The 25,337-nt window shown below is 34.3% G+C and overlaps 1 protein-coding gene across 2 annotated transcripts in view; it reads right to left on the reverse strand.

Moving 5' to 3' along the window:
- Positions 1 to 25,337, reverse strand: part of ldlrap1b (low density lipoprotein receptor adaptor protein 1b) — a 69,417-nt gene that overhangs the window by 10,147 nt on the left and 33,933 nt on the right. For both annotated transcript variants that reach the window (XM_073834840.1, XM_073834841.1), the window contains exons 2-8: positions 22,281 to 22,423; positions 20,013 to 20,125; positions 13,818 to 13,932; positions 13,551 to 13,623; positions 7,604 to 7,699; positions 3,553 to 3,665; positions 2,815 to 2,849 (exon numbers count right to left, since the gene is read on the reverse strand). In XM_073834840.1, coding sequence (XP_073690941.1) covers positions 2,815 to 2,849; positions 3,553 to 3,665; positions 7,604 to 7,699; positions 13,551 to 13,623; positions 13,818 to 13,932; positions 20,013 to 20,125; positions 22,281 to 22,423 — 688 coding nt within the window. The remainder of the gene's footprint in view (positions 1 to 2,814; positions 2,850 to 3,552; positions 3,666 to 7,603; positions 7,700 to 13,550; positions 13,624 to 13,817; positions 13,933 to 20,012; positions 20,126 to 22,280; positions 22,424 to 25,337) is intronic.

Here is a 25,337-nt window from a genome sequence, read left to right on the forward strand (position 1 = left end):
GGACCTTGCAAAGACATCTTACTGCCAGATTCAGGAGAATAAATTTGAAAGAGTGCTACAAGAGGATGTGGTGCTGGTCCTTCAAGAGTCACTCTCAACTCATCTGTCTATAAAGCCTAGAAAAAAAACCATCTCTATGTATTTGACAATACTTCAGAATGTTATTCTTATTAATTGAGGGTCATTTTTTAGGATTTTTTGCCGAAGCAAAGTCTCTGAGAACCTGACACACTGCACTTCTGGAGACTCAAGGTAGGTTGCAGTTCTGGAAAACGGTGGCGCTGGAGACTAAATGGTTCCTGATGGTTTCATATCTGATTCTTAACATTAATTCTTACTTTTTTTGCAAATAACATGCATCTTTTCTCCTCCACCTGTTTGTTCTGACAATGCAGATGCAACAAGCGTTTTTCTGTCCGGTGGTCATGCCTTAACTTCGCAAATTGCAGTATTGCATTAGTATTGCATCCTTCTCATGGGCATTTAATAGTTTTGACTTTTCAGTCTGAGGTAAATCTCTTTTTTGGCTCATTTTATCTGTAAAAGAAAATGTGCCTAATAATTCTGCACACCTGAAAATAAGGAGTTTTTCACTTCCAGCCTTCATGGACAATTATATATCAATTATAAATAATTAAATACAAAATAAATAGTAGTTATTAAGATTGATGTGGTTTGGAATTATTCAAATGTGCTTGGGAAAAAAATATGACAAGAATATCAACTTGCCTAATAATTCTGCACTCCCTGTATGTCAAATTCAGAGGTCCATAAAAAATTATTGGTATATTAAAAATTGTTCAAACTTTGGGTTTTGTTAGAGGCTTAGATTGTTTATCATTTGAACCTATCATATTTAATGCACCCTTGAAAATGGCTGAGAAAGACCACCCTGAACTGGGCGGATGGTGCAATGTGACGTCTCATTACGTGCCATATGTGCATAAAAAGGCTGGTAAAGTAAAAAATGTTTTAGCTTTGGATATTTGTAGTGCATTTGACAATTTATCAAGCCTCATTGTCAGATCTAACGCAACTTTGAAAGTATCAGAGAAACACTGCTACAAATTCGCCACGGTGCAATCCGACGGCACATTCTGTATTGTCTCATATGCAATGTTCAAAGGTTCATAAAAAAAGATTGATACATTACATTTCTTTCAAAATTTGGATTTATCAAAAGTCTAAAACTGTTTATCACTGTTAACTGTCAAATTTCATTAAACATTGAAGATGGCTGGGAAATGGCTCCCCGAATTGGCCAGAGGGTGCAATTTGGTATCGCATTCTGCATTATTGCTATGTCAAGTTCAAGGGACCATAAATAAAGATTGATAGAGTAACAAATATTCTACTTTCGGATTTTATTAGATCCTTAGACCATTTATCAAGGTCCATTGTCAGATCTAATGCAGTCTTGAAAGTAGCAGAAAAACACTGCCACAAATTAGGCAGAGTGTAATTTGACGGCTTATTCTGTATTGTGCTGTATGTAAGGTTCAAGGGGCCATAAAAAAAGACTGATATAGTAAAAAAAAAAAAATCTAAATTTGGATTTCACTATAGTTTTAAACTGTCTTTCATTGTAAATTGTCGAATATCATCAAAGTTTAAAAATGGCTGAGGAAGGGCTCCCTGAATTGGGCAGAAGGTGCAAAATGCTATCTCATTCTGCATTATTTCTCTGTCAAGTTCAAGGATCCTTAAATAAAGACTGATACTGTAAAAAATATATATATATCATTCCACATTGTCAGATCTAATGCAGCCTTGAAAGTGGCAAAGAAACATTGCCACAAATTTACAGAAAATTTGGAATTCGGTACAGTCTTAAACTGTCTTTAATTGTTAAATGTCAAATTTGATGAAGGCGTAAATTTGGCTGAGGAAGGGCTCCCCGAATTGGACAGAGGGTGGAAAAAATGGTCTCTCATTCTGCATTATCCCGATCTCAAATTCAGGAGTCCATTTATAAACACTGGCAATTTAAAAAAATAATAATAATAATAAAAATGTGGATTTCATTTTATTCAGTCATAGACTGTTTATCATTCTTTATTTTCAAATTTGATGTAATATTGAACATGGCTAAAAAATGATATTTCATTCTGCATTATCCCTATGTCAAGTTCAAGGGTCCACAAATAAAGACTGATAAAGTAAATGTTTTTAAAGTAATGTTTTAACTTTGGATTTCATTACAGTCTGAAACTGTTTATCACTGTTGCATTTGATGCAACCTTGAATATGGTTGAGAAAGGCCTCCTTAAATTGGTTAGAGGATGCAACATGGTATCTCATTCTGTATTATCCCTATGTCAAGTTCAAGGGTCCATAAATAAAGACTGATACAGCATCTTGCAGATAACCTCAGCAGCAAGTGTTGTTGATTTTGCCCCCAAAATCTCTGAAAATTCAAGCTTTTAAATGTGGCTAGTTTTCAGGAGCAGCACTTTGACAGTGTTCAGGCATCAACCAGTGAAAGTCTGTTAGGAAACAGTTTGACATATTGTTACACAGATTCCTGCACCTCTGTGTCTATTCCAGATGTCATTTTCTTTTATATGAAACATAGAAACTGTGAGTGGGGCGTAAAAATAGTGCAGATTATGTAAGACCAACCAAAGGGTTTGTTCTCAGAGCTGAATACGTCTATCACAAATACAGCTGTGGTCACATAATGGAACACCAGAAATAGTCGTGCCCTATACTCCACATCTGTGCTGAAGTTATAGTATGATCTGTTAAAGTTCACTGCACAGGGTGTTATGGTGTAAAAGTGCCACATTTAATTCCAAATATAATTTTGCTAACCTTGAGAAAGCTTCATCTAGACCATCCTCAAGTTCCTGCAAAAGACACAGCATAGATTACAATATGTTAAACTAAATGTCTTCATTTTGAGCCCGTAGGGATCTCAGCAGAAACACACCATTTATTTAAAAGTTAAATATTAATATAAAATAAATTTAAATTTTAAATTTAAAACATTGCATGCAATTGCTGTCTTTTTAATAATTAAAAATAAGACTACCAAGTGGGTTTTCTCAGTATTGCTGACATAAATAGCATTACTCGATATTATTCAGACTGAACTGAAACAATTTAAAGTAATTTATTTTAAGACCAGCTGGTGAAGCACTTTGACATTGGATATTTTGGCACATGTCTGAAGCACATTTGTTTGTGTGTGTGTGTGTGTGTGTGTGTGTGTGTACCTGGTATTCATCACGTTATGGGGACCAAATGTCCCCACAAGGATAGGAATACCAGTAGATTTTGACCTTGTGGGGACATTTCTCCGGTCCCCATGAGGAAACAGGCTTATAAATCATGCACAATGAGTTTTTTTGATGAAGTAAAAGTGTGCACAATCTCCTGTGAGGGCTAGGTTTAGGTGTAGGGTAGGTGTAGGGTAATAGAAAGTACGGTATGTACAGTATAAAAACCATTACGCCTATGGAATGTCCCCATAAAACATGTAAACCCAACATGTGTGTGTGTGTGTGTGTGTGTGTGTGTGTGTGTGTGTGTGTGTGTGTGTATACTTACCCATACAGTGTTGTTGTTCTCTGTGCTGAGGCTCTGCGCCGGGTGTGTGGCGTCTTTTCCTGAGTGATCTTTTACTCCACATTCAAGGTCCAGTAGATCCCCAGTGGCCACCTCTACACACACAAAATGAAAATAATGATTATAAATAAATTAATTATTAAATGCAAAAATAAGTGAAAATATATAATGAATGAAATAAACAAATATAAAAATACAAAAATAATAATAACAATAATATGAAAGACAATAAGTGAAAATAATGCAAAAATAAGATGAATGAAATAAAGTAAATAAGTAAAAAAAAAAAAAATAAGTAAATGCATAAAAAATAAGAATAAGTTAAAAATAAGATGAAACAAATAAATAAATAAATAAATGCAACAAATAAGAATAAATAAATAACTAAATAAATACACAAAAAAGTAAGATTTTTAGTGGGGTTTTTTTAAATAAGTCTCTTCTGCTCATCAAACCTGCATTCACTTAATCCAAAGTATAGCAAAAACAGTAAAATTTAGAAATATTTTTACTATTTAAAATAACTATTCTATTTGAATATATTTTAAAATGTAATTTATTCCTGTGATTTCAAAGCTACATTTTTAGCATCATTACTCCAGTCACATGATCCTTCAGAAATCAATATTCTGATTTGCTGCTCAAAATCACTTATTATTATTATTATTATTATTATTATTATTATTATTATTATGTTGAGTAGAATTTTTTTCAGGTTTCTTTGAGGAACAGAAAAGCATTTATCTGAAATAGAAAACTTTTGTAACTATAACCGTCTTTATCATCGCTTGCTCAATTTAAAGAATCCTTGCTAAATAAAAGTATTAATTTCTAGAATTTCTTTCCCAAAAAATATGAAAATTAAAAAATTACATTATACTGACTCCAAGCTTTTGAATAGTATAGTGTATAATGTTACAAAAGCTTTTTATTTCAAATAAATGCTAAAAAATTAAAATCAAATAATCCTGAATTAAAAACTATACTCAACTGTTTTTAATATTGATAAAAATAATACTAAAAATGTTTCATAAACAGCAAATCAGCATATTAGAATGATTTCTGAAGAATCATGTGACAATGTAATGATGCAGAAAATCCAGCTTTAATCACAGAAATATGTTACATTTTAAAATATATTCTAATACAAAGCAGTTATTTTAAATGGTAAAAATATTTCTCAATATTACTGGTTTTGCTGCATTTTAGATCAAATAAATGCAGGCTTGGTGAGCAGAAGAGACTTCTTTAAAAAAACAAACAAAAACCATAGTGTTCAAAAACTTTTGACTGGTAGTTTAAGAACAAAACAAACGAATGAATCCATCCACCCACTATGGTCAAAAGCAGGCATCATTTTCTTTATCTAAATTATATTTTCTTTCTATAGGTATAATTTTATTTAAAAAAAAATGCTATTTCTGATTCCCAATTCTGAATGAGTCACTGCTGACAAATCGCTCTGTTTCTTGGAAATCGTAACCAGAAGTTAAGGTAATGAACTATATAACATGGCAGATTTATTATAAATTTACATTATACATATTACAGGATCAGTCCTGGATCAACCCGAGGTTGACAATGGTTATAGTTCATAAATCAACCTTTAAACAGAATATTTTCATCTCCACACCTGCAGAGATCCTACAGATCTGTGCATGTAGAGAACGAATCAACGCTCTTCTCAATATCAAGCCGCAGCATGCCTCACAGACTACAGACAAACAAAAGCACTATCACATCTTTCTGCTCCAATCCTGAGCCGTTAAACCTGTCCATCTCAGTCCAGCTCTCATATTTCATGAGCGGAGATTAGCCGCTGTGTGTGTGTGTGTGTGTGTGTGTGTGTGTGTGTGTGTGTGTGTGTGTGTGTGTGATATCTGATGGGATTTACGAACACACAGAGCTTTATTCATGCACACACACGTCCGTCTCATGGCACACGGATCACTGGTCCTCAAGAGTTCATTCATTCACTAAACTCATCCAGGATTATTTCTGTAACCCAAGATCCATCCAGGGTCCTTCGGCACACTTACAAAAAAGTAGCATGGTCCAGTGATGGTATCAGATGATAATACCAGGGTCTTTAAGTGGTACTGTAAGGTGCTTTGAAGAACACCATGGTATTATCATTACCATTCTTGCTGGATGACTCAAAAGTTGGAATGTAACGATATTATCAATATCATGATATCGCGATAGCAATACAGTCTCGACATTATCGTGGTCACATGACGGTATAAAAACGATAGGTCCTCCATGCAAAAAGTGTAGTTTTTAAAATCTATTTAAACTTATTCTAAAAAAAAAGGTCTTTGAAGTTGTGTTTTGGTCTACTATGCTTTAATACAGTATCTGTCAAGCAAACTAAAACCGAAAGCACAATATGGCTTAATCCCTTCATCAAGTCTGTTTTTGATGAGCTTGTGATCGGGTGTTTTCGGTGCCTTAAAATATCTCCGTTCACAGTGAATGAATGCAGGGAACATGTTTATTGCATGTGCAATGAGTTTGGAAAGGCAATGGCCACCAGTTATGCTTTTTCGCGGCAGATGATTACAGCTTTTCACTAGATTTGTAGTAAGCTTGTTTTCACTAAAGCTGAAGTTTCCTTCAAAATAAAAGCTGAAGTATGAATGGCTGACAGCTAGCGGTTTAAATAGGTAATGTTACTGCAGTCCAAATTCAAAATATCTCTTTCAAGTGTAGAAATTAGAAAGCAGTATTGTAATTTCTCAACTGTAGTGTAAAGCAAAAACTATATACCTAAATAGTCATTTTCATTTATTTTGCAGTGCAATTGTTTTACAATATATGGCTATTACTTTTATTGTTGTTATTTGTTTGGCTTGCTAAAACACCAGTGTGAATATAATTTAGACTGAGACAGTATATCACAAATAAAAAGAGAGTTAAGTTCCATTTAAAGTTCAGGTACACATCAATTCACTGACTTTTTTCTGACTTAAGTTTTCTTAGTTAGGAACATGGGTTGGAGCTCTTCATTTTTAACTCTCAAGGTGCATTTGATAGAATAATTTAACTTTAGGATGTACAATATTTTTTCCAATTGCTCATTTGTCCTTTTTTTAAATATTGTATCGGGGACTTTATATCGCAATATTATCATTTTGTTAGATTTTGATATTGTTACATCTCTAGTCAAAAGAGATTAGATTGGCATACTGTGAACAAAAACACCTGTAAAAACTTAATTAGTGGCTCAAATCACTAACATTTTAGGTTGGTAAGACTTTCTAATGTTTTTAAGCTCTCTTATGCTCTTATGCTCAATATATGTTGCTAAATATACATATATTATCATTATCAGTACTGGAAACCATTCTGCAACTTCATATTATTGTGGAAACAGTGATACATATTTTAAAATAACAGTTTTTATTTCATTTTAAATGTCTTTACCATAACTTTATCAATTTAATGTGTAAGAACTCTTTTGGACTGTTTTTACTTGTAGATGATGCTTGACCTGTGCATATTTCTTTCCTGAATCAGACGAGACAGCTTTTTGCCTATGGAGGAAGCAATAATATGAACAAAGGAATCATTTGTTCATATTATTGACAAAGGACTTAGCCAGAAGCAAGCGTTTGATGTTTGTTTGTTACAAACGTGCAGCTTTTCACTTCACAACACATTAACTGATGGACTGAAGTGGTGTGGATTAACTGTGGAACATAACTTTTCATCAATTTAATGTGTCCTTGCTGAATAAAAGTATTCATTTATTTAAAAAAATATATATATACTGAATAGCAATACCATGTGACAACACAATCGGACATAATAAGCGCAACTAATTGACTAATTTATGTGGAGAGGAATTTTGGACCAATGAGGTTGCACTGAGGGCGGAGCTACTCAGCACAACACCATTGAAAGTGACTGCAAACTACCCTCTTAATTGTTGCATTCATGGCTGGTTTGGACAAACAAAGCTCATTTTAAATAGAAGATTTAGATGACTAGTTAGAAAAATGTATGCATGTGTGGGGGATCTTGGCATCACCTCCTCCTTTTGTGCTGCCCAGACTGGCTGAACTCTCGGACTGTGAGCTGCTGGCCGCCTCTCCATCTGATCCGCATTTCACCTGCTTGTCTTTCTCTGAAAACAGAATAGATAGATGTATAGATAAATAGATTTTCATATTTAAATGTTTGTGAAACATGCATTTGTGAAAGTTACTAAAAAGAATGAGGTCAGGGAGTATAAATGTGCATCAGGTCGAAGAGGAACAAGCCTTAAATACATTTGAATATTTAACACATGTAGCATAAAACTGTGCCGTGGCCTTGATCTCTGCCTGAATTAATGAAATGGAAATGAAACACCCTAAAACACTAATCAAAGCCCTTGAATCCCAAACAGCCTCTTTTATGAGGAAGTGTATATATACTGCTGTCACATAATGTCTCGCATTCTATGACTAAAAAGGGAAGTCAGGAGGGTGGAGAAGTTCTCAGATCTGGTTTCCTGCTGTCCACAATGATAAACCATCACAATAAATGTGTTTAAAGGAACAGTTCACCCAAATATTAATCATTTGATAAACATGAACACTCTCAGGCCATCCAAGAAGTAGATGAGTTTGTTTCTTCCTCAGAACAGATTTGGAGAAATGCAGCATTTTGTGACTTGCTCACCAATGGGTCCTCTGCAGTGAATGGGTGCCGTCAGAATGAGGGTCCAAACAGCGGATACAAATATCACAATAAGCCACAAGTAATCCACACCACTCCAGTCCACCAATAAACCTCTTGTAAAGTGAAAAGCTGCATGTTTTTTAAAAACACTAATCAACGTTTAATTTCAAACTGTCACTTCCATATAAAACACAAGTATAAAACCCACCAGCATATTTGTTTAGAACTGTTTTTACTTGTAGATGTTGCTTAACTTGTGCATATTTCTCTCCTGAATCAGATGAGACAGCTTTTTGTCTAAGGAGGAAGCAATAATATGAACAAAGGAATCATTTGTCCATATTATTGACAAAGGACTTAGCCAGAAGCAAGCGTTTGATGTTAAAACGCCTTAATGGATAATTTGTTTGTTACAAACATGCAGCTTTTCACTTCACAACACATTAACTGATGGACTGAAGTGGTGTGGATTAATTGTGGATTATTGTGATGTTTTTATCAGCCGTTTAGACACGCATTTTGATGGCACCCATTCACCGCAGAGGATCCATTAGTCAGGAGCATAATTGGCCTTTTTCCTTTTTTGCTCTCATCACATGTACTACTATTGAATTAAACATTTAACACATCAGCATGTATAGCCAGGGCTTAGAAAAGTGCCATTTGTTTATATTTTAGACCCTGCAGTAAAACACAATGAAATGGAGAGAAAAGTCTGCCAGATGATCAGCTCCTGTAGCAAACTGCCAGGTGCAGAGAGATGAACTGAGTAAATCTCCACAGGCCTCAGGACACACACACAGGCATGTTCAAGCATGCAGTAAATTACATATATGTTGTGCTGATCTGTACGACTGGAGCTGCTCTACTTTCCCTGCACTAAAATCTCTTTCTTGTCCTCCATCCCTGCATGAAATAAAGAAAAAATACAGTCCCTTAAAAACTCATTGGTCTACAAGACAATGCCTTTTTAAAGACATAAATACACAGTCACAGGGTTGAGGGCGATATAGACAGTAATATATTGATATTTTTCAGCCTTTTTGCAATATTCAAAATTTAAAAAAAAAAAAGGTCTGAAATGGCTTTAAAGTGTTTGTTGTTGTTGCTGTTTTTAATAAAAAAAAAAAAAAAAGTATAACACAAAAAATAAATCACAGTAAAAATCTATTCCAAAACTAATAAAGGTGTGATTTTCAAATCGTTTTCCATTAAAATATGCATAAATATAGCAATATAGGGCTAGATTTACTAACAGCTTGCACCAGCGCAAACAGTTTTTGGCGTTAATATAGCACTGTCAGGTTTTACTAATGACACGCAATAAAGAATTACCACTGAAAAGGCATAGACAAAGTTATTTTTGCATCTGACATTATTGAATAATCATTTGTATGAGTATCTCTTCCAGACGCAAAATTTATGGGCGAAGAGTATTAAAATGAATTACGCAATGCAATTTACTAATCAAATAACGTATTTTCAGCATTATTTAACGCCCAAAAAAGTATGTCTTAAAGCAGTCGCTAATTTGCGTGGGTTTTGGTAGATTGCGCTGGTCATTATGGAAATGATCTGGCTGTGTCTGTGTGAATGTGTGTCTTTACACATTCTGCGCATTGTCAGTAAATCACACACTGTTATGGAAATGCGCTTTAACGCCGGGCCCAAAGTCTTCCCTTACGAAAACGTTTATTCAAGTGTGCTATTAGTATACTTTATTTAAACTAAAAAATATGAAAGTGTACTTTCAGTCTAATTTTTATGTGCTTCCAAGAAATATACTTAAAATGCCATTTAAGTATACTTGACTTAAGTATATTTGAGCTATACTTGTGCTCTGAGAATCTGTGTTTTCATTGTTATATACTAGGGGCGCTATTGTATCTTCTGTACAGAATTTCCAAAACACAAGTGACGAAGAAACCGAAACAGATGCTTCCACATGTAATCTAACACAATCGTCAGACATAAAACAGCACCAAAACTATAGATATGTAAAACTGTGTAACGTTATAGAATAAAATGAAAAGAGGAAATAATGACTGTCAAGCTTTGGGGTGTTGATCAACTCCGTCTATGTTTTGATTATCATGAAGTCTTTTTTTTTTTAGCTTTTTGTTCAAAATGTTGTTTATTTATTTATTTATTTTAATTTATGAAACGTACCCATATTCAAGTGTTTATAAAAAAGAATGCATGAAGCTAGAATAAAATGTTTTTGTTCACAAGCAGATACCCTGTTCTTTCTTTTGATGTTTTGTATGTTCATGTTCTATTCATTTAACAAAATATATACTAATTAATACCTAAATAGGGACATAGTAGCATACTTAAATTATAATGTAAAGTTCACTTAAAGAAAATTTAAGAAAACATTTATGTAAAAATACATAAAGTATACTTGAACTTTACTTAAAGGGATGGTTCGGAGTAGAATTGACTTCATTGCTATGCACTCCGAAGCCCATGTAAATACCCCATCCGAAGTTTTTTTTTACCTTAGTCAAACATTTATGGAGATATTAGAGTTTTTCGAATTGCTTGTTACAGGAGTGAATGGTACATGTGATGTATCTCGTAAATTGCACCACTAAACGTGCAAGTAATCTTACCAAACTTGTACAGTAGTGTAAATAGGTTATGTACTCACAAAACGCTGCATCAGCACATTTGTAAGTCCACCATGAGTGTTTTAAAAACACGTTTTAGCCGATCCCTACTAGTCTCAAAAACTACAAATGGCGACATGTCGACGTCACTTCCCTGGTTTGAAAAAAACACGTAAAAGTCCTCCTACAAGTTGACATGCACACAGATGTAGTAGGAGGACTTTTACGTGCTTTTTTCAAACCAGGGAAGTGACGTCGACTTGTAGTTTTTGAGACTAGTAGTTCTCGGGTAAAACGTGTTTTTAAAACACTCATGGTGGACTTACAAATGTTCTGTTGCAGCGTTTTGTGAGTACATAACCTATTTACACTACTGTACAAGTTTGGTAAGATTACTTGCATGTTTAGTGGTGCAATTTACGAGATACATCACATGTAGGCATGGGATGATAACCGGTTTCAAGGTTTACCGCGGTTTGAAAAAGTCACGGTTTCAAAACCGCAAACAAAAAAAGTTATACCGTTCCTACGATATGTGCATTTTCTGTCGTCAAAGTGAAAGCGCAGGACTCGCTACTAGGTTGTGTGTGTGCGTCCCTGCAGTGAAAACAATGCAGCCCCTCCCCCAGCGGTTAGTGCTGCAGGCGCGTGTCTGTGATTGTGCACGTGATCCACAGTCAGTGAGACTCAGCGGTAATATAAATTCAGGATGGCCGAAGAGGGTGAATCCCCACAACACAGAGTGGGGAATAGCAGACTATATGTACTAACGTTACGTTTCTGTGATTGAACATTAGTACAACAATTAAGTTAAAGTGAAATCACGTCTTTGCTTTTAAGCCTTCTGCCACGTTAAAGGTGCAGTGTGTAGGTTTTTGCGGCATCTAGCGGCGAGATTGTGAATTACAACAGTCCACCGCTCACCCCTCCCTTTACAGAACTACGGAAGCCGATACAGGATTAAAACCTCACGTTTTTTTGACAGCAACGAATAGTGAGATTTCTTTTAAAACGTAATTTAAGGAATTACACTTACTTAATCATTCAATAAAACTATATTATTGTGAATATTACTGTTACTTGTTCATCATTGTGTCAGTGTTTTTTTTAACAAGCTGATAAGTCTAAGTTAATAAAAACATAATGGTTCATTAAGGTCTTTATGCACCCCTGAAAACATAGTTATTGCACCTCTGTCTAGAGATCATCTTAAATATTACACAGTGCACCTTTAACATCTTTTCAAAATCACAGCATTAAAAAAAAAAAAAAGAAAACACTCGCTGGCTCTCACGTGTCTTTGAGTGTTTGTTTATTGTTGGAACTGTCACTAATGGTCATATATTTGCTTTGATTAGTGATTGCATTTTTTCCATTTAGAAGGATTTGTTTTTGAACATTTTATTTTGTTGATTATTGTTGAGCTGCAGGCTTAGGCTCACACAAGTGACTGAAATTAAATTTAATTAAGAAGTTTCAATTATTGATTTTAATTATTTTGCCTTATGTTCCATGTTAAAAAAATTCTATATGTTTCCTAAAATAAAATATACTGTGTTCAGTAAAAAAAAAAAAAAAAAAAAGTTTTTTTTTTTTACCCAGACATTTAAATATAACATTGTAGAGCAGTAATTACAATACCGTGATACCGTGAAACCGTGATATTTTTATCCAAGGTTATCATACCGTCAGAATCTTATACCGGCCCATGCCTAATCACATGTACCATTCACTCCTGTAACAAGCAATTCAAAAAACTCTAATATCTCCATAAATGTTCGACTAAGGTAAAAAAAAAACTTCGGATGGGGTATTTAGATGGGCTTCGGAGTGCATAGCAATGAAGTCAATTCTACTCCGAACCATCCCTTTAAGTTTACTTAATAAAATAAACTTGAAGTACACTGCGTTATTCTATTTGTTAATGTAATTTAAACTGAAACAGGAAGAGAGGGCGGGACATATCAAGCAGTCCCGCCCCCTTCTTTGAATAGCCAATAGCATTTAGTTTATATTAGTTTGGGTCAGAGCCGTTGAGCTCAGTAAAGCCACAGTTAACAGTAGATGGCAGCCACAATCTCATCCATATCACAATAAAATACAGCATTCTGTGTAGAATTCAAATGGATCCGATGCATTTTATAGTCTGATCCGGTTCATGCACATAATCCGCTGTGTACTATTGTGGATTCTGGACCGGAGCAGACTGTGTACGTGCTGCGGTGGTTCATGTGACACAACGTGAAACCAGTCTTCTTTCGCTCCAGTCTAAAGCATATTTACACCATCTGGATCGTTCCCTATCCCCTATTTAGTGGACTATGTGCTATTCACTGTGCAGAAAATACTAATTCTGTGAACAAGTTACTGATTTCAGCCAAAGCTTCAGCAACTTTTTATATTGAAGGAGGCGGGACGTTTCGGATTCTAGAGAGCATTTGATTGAACAAAAAGTTTCTAAGAAAGTTCGAAACTGTATGTTTTGAATGTTTATATCTTGTAAATGTGAATTTTGTCATTGTTTTGGAGCACACTAGCTAATAGATAAGCATAACCTCAAGCATAACATACTCAATTTTGATTTCACTGGGATTTTAAGACGTGAATTTGTGCTGCTTCACAGCCCTCAACAAAGAGAGCAAAAATCAGAAGAAAGTTAAACAGGAGTTGTGCTGGGATGGCTGACATTGTGCATTGTACCTTCTTTAGCAGTCTGCCAAAACTCAAAAGCCACACGGAAAGCCTGAGCCACTGTTAACGTCACCGCCTGAGCCTGAGACAGATGGGGAAAAGAGAAGAGAGGTTTAAGTGCCACATTTTTTGTCATGGATAGAAAGACAGTGCATTGGTTTCTGTCTCTCTCTCTCTCTCTCAGAGGAAGTGGGGTCTTAACGTATAATGCTATTTATAGACTGAAGGAAAGACAGGGAGTGTCTCTGACAAAAAGACATATGAACACACACTCACCACTTTCCTCTTGGTGCAGAGGTACGCGTGACACTCCAGTGTTTCGTTGCGTTGACTCTGAGCGATGTAGGCGAACACTTTATCATGCATCTTATCAGCCGTGCAGTATGATATCCTACAGGCAACAAGCAAAGTTATGGAGTAAAAGTTTTAAAAGAAATGAATAGTTTTGTTTAGCAAGTATCCATTTAACTGATAATATTAAGCAGCACAAATGATTTCAACACTCAAAATAATAAGGAATGTTACTTGAGAAGCAAATCAGCTGGCATAATAATGCTGAAAATTCAGTTTTGCATCAGAAATAAATTACATTTTATTAATACATTTTTTATACATTTTAAAATAAAATTTTTAATATAGAAAAGAATATTAAAATAATAAACAATATTTCACAATATTATTGTTTTTACCATATTTTTGGTAAAACACATGCAGCTTTTTTTGAGCAACCAAAAACATAAAAAAAAAAAATAGCTGCAAGCAGCGATTACCAGAGTTTCAGTGCTTTAAGGCATTTAAGCACATATGAAAAAAGACATTATTTGGCAAGCCTGTAATTACTGAAATCAATTCTTTTAAAAAGCATTTGTGGCAAATCCAGGTAATTTACTATGTTATTATAATATTATGTTTTTAACATTTTGGACTGTTATAGCACTAGCTGTGGTCAGATCTCCTTAAAACTTTGCATGCTAGTGTAACAGAGGCCAGCTAGTAGGTGCTGTGCAGGTAAACCTCACTCCCCGATCTCAAGAGACGCACTAGCGACTGACGCTAGAGGTTGCAGCCTTTAGCCTCCTTGTTAGTGCGTCCGCCTCCTATGCCGGAGACCCGGGTTCGAGACCCGCTCGGAGCGGGTGCGGTAGGACCCGGGTGTGAGGGGTTACACTTGTTTAGAATCACTTGTCGCATGTGCTCCCCAGGTTTCATGAAGTTTTGAGTCTTCTTTTAGGCTTTATAGGATTTGGGTAAATTTGGACAGGCCCCTTTTTCTACGACCCTATTATAGCTTCCCAAAGGATCAATTTTAACATTTTTTTTTTTCAGATTGAGCAAAAATCATTTAACAAACGCTTTGATCGCCAGCAGTGGGTCTAGAGGCAAAGTTCTCTGGAATGAGGAGTTCTATCATATGATACAAATATTCCATGTATGTGTGAAAAAAAACTCGCTATGTATAATCGTTCAAGCCCTTGTGAGTCAAACAGGCCCACAGAGTTTTGTTCCAAACGTCCTCCATTAACTTTGTCTAATAGGTGCTCAATCTTCATCGGCCAATGGCTGCCATGTTTTTTTTTTTGTTTTTTTTTTGAGATACACATATGACCTTATAGACAATAGTAGCACTTTGGACCAAGACCGTGCACAGCAATTTCCATATTGATAGGACAAATGGTTGCGTAGGTATAGCCATTTTTGTGTTTTTTTTCCCTATTATAGTGCCACCAATGGCCAAGCTCTGCGATTTTTGTCCTGTGACCTCAGATTGACCTCTTACATAAGTGTTCTGAGTTGATGAGATATGAATGAGATATCTCATTCCGTTCAGGAGTTATAGGCATTTACTAAAAGTGGCCCTGCCCCTTTCAAACGCTTTGATGTCCCTTTGTGATGGAGAGTCGAAGTTCAGCTTTTTTTGATAATTCACTGAGAATCTTTCTGCACTTGTTTGGTTCCGATTAGGTGAAAAAACATGACTAGTTTGCAAAAGTAGGTTTTTTTAAAAAGCCAAAATACCCAAAAACTTCACAATTCAGTACTTTTGATCGCTACAGCGCCCCCGTCAGGCCAATTGGGGTGAGCTTTGGTGACGTTGTCGGCGGTGTGAGTACTACCATCCCTCCAAGTTTCAAGTCTCTACGACCTACGGTTTGGTCTGCACGATCAGTTTTATGTGGAGATTGCCAATCCTTGGCCATTCTAACAAATATGGTTTCCGTGCTACGCTGAAAAAATCTTGAAAAAAATTAAAATGTAAAAACTACCATCACAAAATTTTTGGAATATTTGAACATTTTTATAATACATAAATTGCTTTTAATAATCTGAGACCACTAATCAAAATACAATTTTTCAGTATCAGCACAAGTGAAAAGTATTTTCAAAGTTTTTTTTATGACAGCATCACATGAACAAAACCTGCTGATCATGTTCTCGAGATATTTCAAAGAGCTTCTTGAGCTTCATCAGAAGCATGAACTGTAAGAGTTTTATCCAAAACACTTACTTCCATTTGGTCAGTGACCTAAATCCTAGAACTTTCTGAATATCTCCCAGTGTAAATGAAACAAGAGGAAATAATCCCAGATGGTCTCAGATTGGTCTCTATCCAGCAAACACACCCACTATCCATTATCCACCACTAAATCACTTCCACACACACTCGTATATAACAGAACATCACGTCACCTCCTTAGAGACTTAAAAAAAAAAGGTGTACGAGCAGTGCTGAGTCCTCCATGTTCAACACTCCATCAGCACTTTGACAGAAAGCTGACCCACCAAACCAAAACACACACCCACACCCACACAGAGACACGTAGGATAGTTAGTCTATGACTGCATCGTCTCTGGCGTCCTGTTAACATCATTGTAATGTGCAGTAAACTCATAATTTCTCCCCTCGGCCTTGAGTGACAGCTGGCTCAGCCTGTCAGAGAGCGGTTCCACAGCAGCAGGGGTGGGACTAATGATGGATGACCGCCATCTGTCCTGTTTCACATTTAAAAATTCACACATACTGTACTTGTAGGGCCCCATACCTGGAGTTTGCTTAGGGGCCCCAAATCACTAAGTCCACCCCTGGCTCTTAATGCATGGTTTTCCATCTGAAGCATCAGTGAGTGTTTGAACCTTCTGTAATAGTTGCATATGAGTGCCTCAGTTGTCCTCAGTGTGAAAAGATGGATCTCAAAATCATACAGTCATTGTTGGAAAGAGTTCAAATACACAAAAATGCTAAAAAAAAAAAAATAATAATAATAATTTGTGGGACCTGAAGGATTTTTCTGAAGAACAGCAAGCAGTTTAACTGTTCAGGACAAACAAGGGACTCAAGAACAACTATCACTAAACAAAAAAAGCCCCACTGTGAATCATTCAGTTAACAACACAGTATTAAGAAACAAGCTTATGTAAACTTTTGAACAGGGTTATTTTTATAAATTATTAAATAAAAAATAACAGTATTAAATAAAAAAAAAACATGCATTTTGTATGATCCGTCTTATTTTGGTAAAATAATTAACATTTTGCAAGGAGTATGTAAACATTTGACTTCAACTGTATATATAAAAATGTATATAATATATAATAAAATATAATATAATTTGTAATTTTTACAAAATTATTACATTAACATAATTAATTTAATTCAAATAATTTAATTCTGTCTGCATGTTAGAATTAAAAAATGTGAGAAAAATTGTGATTAACTGTCATAAAAATAATGTCACAATGCAAAAAAAAAAAATCTTAATGGATCTATGCATACTCATTTTTAAAATATAACTTCTTTTTTTTCTCTTTGATTTTATGGTGAATTGAAACCTGGACATATTTTCATGAGAATTAACCACATAATGAAAGGAAAGGAAAGGAGGTGACGTGAGGCCACATAATTGGAGCATCGCTGGTGCAATTGCTAGGGATGCACCGATCCGACTTTTCCAGTCCCGATACCGATGCCTGGGCTTTGTATATCTGTCGATACCCGATACCGATACGATACCATTGTTGAATTAATAATAAACTGCATAACTTCCACCATGTAAAAGAAACTAAAGGCACCAAACTTTCCTAACTAAACATTACTTTCCTAACTAAGACAAAACAGATGTAATGTATTGAATAGGGCTGGTCCGAATACCATTTTTTGAGCTTCGAAGCTTCGGTAGTAATCAATACCGAATATTCAAAGCTTCGGAGGGAGGGGCTAAACATATTCTTCTCTCTAATAAAGGCAGGAATCTCTGTGTGTCTGTCTGTTTGCATTTTTATTATGCCGAGAACAGTTCATTCAATCGATTTTTGCTGTAGACCCAAAGGAGTGCAGTGTTGCATTTTGGTGCAATATGGACACATAACATGTTCAGAATTAATAAATTGTAATAGAACATCGCTCTTCCCCATTACACAGCTGCTGTTTTTAATAGCAAAGTGATTACTTTTATTTTCGTTTATTTAGGTTATAAAGTTAATTTAGAAATATATTTGGAACACTTTTTATTTGTTATATTCAAGTTTTTTTTTTTTTTTTAAGTAACGACCAATTGCGGCCAGCGGCAGAGAGAACAATTTAGCCTTCTCAAGCCATCACGATTTAAATTAAAATCCATAGATATAAAAAACATATCACAATATTAGTTTAATCGTTTAACCTAGATAAATGTGTGCTATTAGGCTATTTATTCTTTATATATTTGTTCATTATTCGTTTACTTTACCACTTCGACTTTGCATGTTCTGGTTTTGCGCAGCAGAGCTGCCCTGCTCCCTATTTTTGTTCGAAACGCCTTTGTTCTGAGATGGTGATAATAAACTTTAAATCTAACATTGTGATATATTGATGTTTGTTTTATATCTGTGGATTGTATTACAGACTAGTCAAGTGTTGATTTGATATATGTGACCCTGGACCACAAAACCAGTCAAAAGGTAAAATTTTATAAAACTGAGATGTATACAGCATATGAAAGCTCAATAAATAAGCTTTCTATTGATATATGGTTTGTTACGATAGGACAATATTTGGCCGAGATACGTCTATTTGAAAATCTGGAATCTGAGGGTGGAAAAAAATCTAAATACTGAGAAAATCACCTTTAAATTTGTCCAAATTAAGTTCTTAACAATGCATATTACTAATCAAAAATTACATTTTGATACATTTATAGTAGGAATTTTACAAAAAATCTTAATGGAACATGATCTTTACTTAATTTCCTAATGATTTTTGGCATAAAAGAAAAATCTATAATTTTGACCCATACAATGTATTTTTGGCTATTGCTACAAATATACCCCAGCGACTTAAGACTGGTTTTGTGGTCCAGGGTCACATATGGGTTAAATTGAGTAAACTTACTGTGGACCACATACCGCTTGGATATCGATGTCACTTAAAAAAACTAAAACTTACATTAAAAAAAAAAAAAAAAAAAAACTCCAAACGTTTCTCTAAATTATTCTGATAAAAAAAAATGAAACGAAAAAACATCAACTTTCTATTAAATACAAATCTAGTCTATTTTAATGGCTGTAACAGTATAAGCTGTTTGGCGGAAAAAAGACGGGCTTCGGGTCGGACTCGGGCCAACATTTTTGATAAGCTGTTGGACAAGGGCCGGGCTACAGCCTGTGCATCTCGGGCCAGGGCCAGGCTAGGGCTTCGATTTAAGGCCTGTGCAGGGCTCTACAGTCACTGGCTGCGACGGAGGAAGAATTTTTTCAGTATCGGGGCCGATATCTGATCCTAATATCGGATCGGTGCACCCCTAGTAATTGCTGTGGAGAGACCGGCTGGCCGACACCTCCTCATGTTTATTCATTACACACACCACAGACGGCGTCTGAGCGCACTGAGCGTGTGCACGCTTCCAATAATAGCGCGGGTCTCAGGTGAGGGTCAGAGAGTGTCTGTCTGAGCCTCAGAGATACTAAAACAGATCGATAGAGGATCCTGACACAAACATCTCTCTCTCTCTCTCTCTCTCTCTGTCTGTATGAAAACACAGCAATCTGCAGGTTGCGCCACTCTAAATGATGGATGGCAGGATTTCAGGGGGCAACAACAACTCCTTTCTTTTTTTATTGCAAGAGAGATGAAGCAGACCATTGAAAACCAGTTCTTATTCGCAACTAGATCTGTTTTTAAATGAATACTATATCTGTTTGATTTTCAGGATTTTCAGGTTATTTCTTGAACATCTCCATTCGTTCAATCACATTAAATAAATAAGTATAACTTAATTAAAATAAATAAATATTTATTTATTAATACCTACATATATATTATAATATATAATATTTTGGTTTATACATTTGGGACTAATTCTTAGGCCCTTGTTTTGAGTTTTTAAATGAAGCATTATGACATTTGGAACCTGAAGCACAATCACTACATTCATGACGATTTCCTAGAGACAAAAGGCACAGACAAAGCAACATGACAAACGGCCGCAGGTGACTCACCTGTATATGGACACGTTCTCTATTAGCTGGTTTGATACACTGTCGTAGAGAACAATCCCTCGAGGGGAAACCTTTAGCGTCACCTTCTGAAGCTTCTTACCACCGGCTTTAGCCTGCAAGAGAGAGACAGAAAACACAGCTTTTTTGTTGATTTTGGAGGCTTTTACAAATTAGATTTTTGTTTTTCAGCATCTTGCGCAAAGATTTTAAATGTTTTTTTTTTTTTTTTTACATTTATTTGATCCAAAGTACAGCAAAAACAGTAAAATTACTAAATATTTTTACTATTTAAAATAGCTGTTTACTATTTGAATATATTTTAAAATGTAATTTATTCCTGTGATTTCAAAGCTAAATTTTCAGCATCATTACTCCAGTCTTCAGTGTCACATGATCCTTCAGAAATCATCCTAATTGCTGATTTGCTGTTGAAGAATCATTTTTTATAATATTATTATTATTATTATCAATATTTAAAACAGTTGAGCACATTTTTTCTGGATTCTTTGATGAATAGAAAGGTCCAAAGATCAGCATTTATCTGAAGTAAAAGGTTTTTGCAATATTATACGCTATACTATTTTTTTTATTTAGTAAGGGTGCTTTAAAAAAAATCATCAAAAGTGATGATAAAGACCTACAGATTTATAATGTTACAAAATATTTCTATTTATGATAAATGGTGTTCTTTGAAGTTTAAATTCATCAAAGAAACTTAAAAAAAAAAAAAAAGTACTCAGCTGTTACCAACATAATAATAGTAATAATAAATGTTTTGTTGAGCAGCAAAAATATTAGAATGATTTCTGAAGGATCATGTGACTGGAGTAATGATGCTAAAAAATTAACTTTGAAATGACAGGAATAAATTACATTTTAAAATATATTTAAATAGAAAACAGTTATTTTAAAAGGTAAAAATATTTAAAAATGTTACAGTTTTTGCTACACTTTGGATCAAAGATAGACTTTTTTTAAAACCTTACTGTTTTAAAAAAATCTTACTGTTTGCTGGTAGTGTATAAAACAAATATAAAAGTAAATATGTTAATTCTTTAATTAAAATAAAATTGAAATAAAATATTATTATTAGATGGAAGAAACAGTTTTTTTATTAGAAATATGTATTATTAAATGTAAATATGAAATATTTAAGGACAAACACAATTACTAAAACAATAATTAAAATTAAAACTGAAAATGTCAAAATAGAAGCCAATTTAAAACATTAATAAATACAATAATAGTATATTCACTTATAATATACTATTATAATATAGTATAAGAACTACTAAAATAACACTGCACATAAGATGTTGTTTAGAAAAAGTTCAATACAATTTACTAAATCAACATGATAAAATTAAAGCCTTGGTCATACAAAATATGAACTATATTTGTCAGATATTAACAATCTTTAAAAACCACACCATAAAAGCTATTTATAAGCTATTGATTTGTTAAGTGAAATGCACTAAACTACAATCCAATAATCTTAGTTCTGGGTGACGTTTTATTTTTGAATAGTATAACTATTTTAAAATAAACCTAAATTCCTTTTTTTTTTACTTTGCTGTCTTAAAATCAATTCACAAAATCGTAAACAATTGTACACCGCAGAACCCAGTAAACATTACACAGCATCATTTATTCTTCACAATTTGGCTGCTATAAGAAAAATCAAACAACTGCTAAGCTAACACACAATAATGTGATTTATCACATTCAGCACATTTATCATTGTTTTCTTATACAACATCTTCAGCAAGTCAAACAATCAGTCATTTTTATAGTCAAAAGTAAGAGTTATTAAGTAGGAAAATTCCACATCTGGCTTTGAATGACTCTTAAACACACTTGCAGTGACTCACACACAGGCTGACACAGTCCGTTCGGTATGCAACTGATTTTTACTGCTGAATCGCAACAATGTTGAGTGTTTAATAACTTAGAAACAACATTATGTCATGGCAGGGCCTGTTGAAACACAGAACCACACCCAAAACCCCTTGAGACACACATACTCCCATTAGCAGCACTCAAAAAGCATTAGAGACACAAAAGAGCCCTGTCCGCACATTACCTAAAGGTGTCAAACGCTACACTTCTGTTGCATTTCAAACTCCTGGATCAAAACATTTGAGGTGAGGACAGCAAACAGAAGACAGAAAATATGTTAGACCTCAGAAGGAAGTAGAAGTGATTTTACTATGTCCAAGTGTCACTGGCTGGTGTAGTAACAGAGGTAATAGTGTATGTTTTTCTTACTGTGGCAACGATTCTCTTGACAGCAGCGGCTGAGAGCTCTTCTCCTTTGGGTTCCTCCACCAGCGTCATGCCCAGATACTTCAGCTGAAACACCATCCCCTCCAGCAGCGTCTCTCGCGTGTCTGTCCAGTTCTCTGGCAGTTCTACATAGAGACACACATGGGATTAATATGTAGGCATGATGCAACCACAGCCAAAAACATGGCAATTTATGCTACATGCAAACTCTCTCTTACAGATTGGTAAATCTCCTGAAAACATTTCCAGGTCACATTTCACCCCTAATAAAAATAATGAAAAATAACAGGAAATGATATTTTAGCAGGTTTATTTGTTCAGATAATGTGTGTTTGCTGTTTTGTATTGTATCAGGAGGTGAACTGACATATCTGCCAAGAACATAAATAGAGCTTATTTTAGGATGTTTGAGATTTTTGCACACACAAAATTAAACAATCATTATATTGCATATATATTTTGTATGAAAGAATGAAAAAAAAAGACAGAATGAAGAACAAATAAAAGGACAAAAGAGAGACAGACAGACCGAAAGAAAGAAAGAAAGAAAGAAAGAAAGAAAGAAAGAAAGAAAGAAAGAAAGAAACAAAGAAAGAAAGAAAGAAAGACAGACCGAAAGAAAGAAGAAAAGAAAGACAGACAGAAAGAAAAAGATAGAAAGATAAAACAAATGAGAAGAAAGAATGAAAAGAAAGACAAAAAGAAAGAAAGAAAGAAAGAAAGAAAGAAAGAACGACAGAAAGAAAGAAAGAAAGAAAAAATGAGAAGAAAGACAGAAAGAAAAAAGAAAGAAAGAAAGAAAGATCGACAGACAGAAATAAGAAAAGAAAGACCAACAGAAAGAAAAAGAAAGAAAGAAAAAACAAATAAGAAAGAAAGAAAAAACAAATAAGAAAGAATGAATAGAAAGGCAGAAAGAAAGAAAGAAAGACCGAAAGAAAGAAAGAAAGAAAGAAAGAAAGAAAGAAAGAAAGAAAGAAAGAAAGAAAGAAAGATAGAAAGAAAGAAAGAAAGAAAGAACGACAGAAAAAAAGAACGAAAAAGAAAGAAAGAACGACAGAAAGAAAGAACGACAGAAAAAAAGAACGAAAAAGAAAGAAAGACAGAAAGAAAGAACGACAGAAAGAAAGAAAGAAAGAAAGAACGACAGAAAGAACAACAGAAAAAAAGAATGAAAAAGAAAGAAAGACAGAAAGAAAGAACGACAGACAGAAAGAAAGAAAGAAAGAAAGAAAGAAAGATAGAAAGAACGACAGACAGAAAGAACGACAGTAAGAAAGTAAGAAAGAAAGAAAGAAAGAAAGAAAGAAAGTAAGAAAGAAAGAAAGAAAGAAAGAAAGAAAGGCCGACAGAAAGAAAAAGAAAGAAAGTAAAAACAAATAAGAAAGACAGAAAGAAAAAAGAAATAAAGATCGACAGACAGACAGAAAGAAAAAAAGAAAGAACAAATGAACAAACAAACGAACGAAAGACCCACTGACCGACAGAGAAAGAAAAAAAGAAAGAACAAACAACCAAAAGAGAGAAAGCCAGACCAAATGACCAACCGAAAGATATAATATATAATATTATATCTTTAATATAATATAATATAATATAATATAATATACAAAATTTGGGGTGTTTTACATCAGTAACATTTACATTTTAAAAACAATTTAACAATTAAACAACAATTTCGAATAAAAAATATATATACATTTAATTTCAGAAACCAGTTACGGGTCTATGTTCTACTAGAAACAACCATATATATTTACAGGCAAATTGAAATATTTTAACATATTTCCATGTTTTGCATAAATTACTCAATGCTCAGACATGTTTTTGTCAGATCTGTGTGAATGCAAAAGAGCACACGAACACTGAACATGCTCATTATCTGAACAAATAAACCTGTTAAATACTAAAGCAACTCTGTGAATACATCTGCATATGAAACGCATCACACAATACTTCATTAAAACACACTGTCTTCAATCAGGTCCTTCATCTACTGCTCTTTGATCAACACCTGCACAGGACAGGAACTCATGTCCACGTTTATGTGCAGCCTGATAGTGCTATTATGGCAGTACTGTGATTAAGTCAACACAAAACTGTGTTTATGTCCATAATAACAGTAACCATAATCTCCACTCTGACTAAAATGTGAATGTGCAAGTGTTGCATGCACAAGTTTAAAAACATGGCAGAACAGAAGAAATACTTGGAGTTTATGCTTACAGCTTTATGAAACAAAGATATCATGTGTTTTATTGACTGGATTGGTCAGAAACACTGGATAGGATACGTTGTACACATTTCTGACAAAGTAAAAACCAGCTGCATTTAAAGCAGAACAAAAAACTGCAAAAATAAACAGACCTACTGCATTTAAAATGGTCATTTTGTGTTGTAGTCTGGGAAACAAGTGACCATAAGAATTCTTAGTGACTATTGGTGTATATGACACTGAACACACACATAAACCCCCTGCCGTGATCTCAGACACAGCAATGAATAAATGTGTGTTTAACCCCACATCAGTGCTGCTGGCCTGTGACAGAGGTCAAGGGCAAGGGTCAAGGACGCACATCTAATATACAGTTATCCGCTCCTCTCCACTGCATCTCTATTATATTACAACCTTGTTTAATCCATCTCAGCATGACAGAAAGCCAGCAAGAAAGAAAAGAAAGCAGGAAAGCAAGAAAGAGAGAATAAAACTGATCAAATAAAGTAACAAACAAACAACAGAACTAAAAAATAAACAAATGACAAACAAATAAACGAAAGAAACAAATAAATAAAAAACAAAAACAAACATAACGAATAACATAAACAAACAAGAAATCAAGAAAATAAACTAGAGAAAGAAACAAAGAATAAGCAAACAAATAAATGAAAGAAAAAATGTGACTTAGTTTTTTCTTAAAGCAAGGAAGAAACAAAAGAAACAAAAAATTAACAAAGAACAATGAAATAACTAAAAAAACTAACTAAACAAAAATGTAAACAAAAGAAACAAAATGGCCAACCAACTGAATGAACGAATGA

The sequence above is a fragment of the Garra rufa genome, chromosome 2, assembly GCF_049309525.1.
Source record: "Garra rufa chromosome 2, GarRuf1.0, whole genome shotgun sequence".
Taxonomy (NCBI): Eukaryota; Metazoa; Chordata; class Actinopteri; order Cypriniformes; family Cyprinidae; genus Garra; species Garra rufa.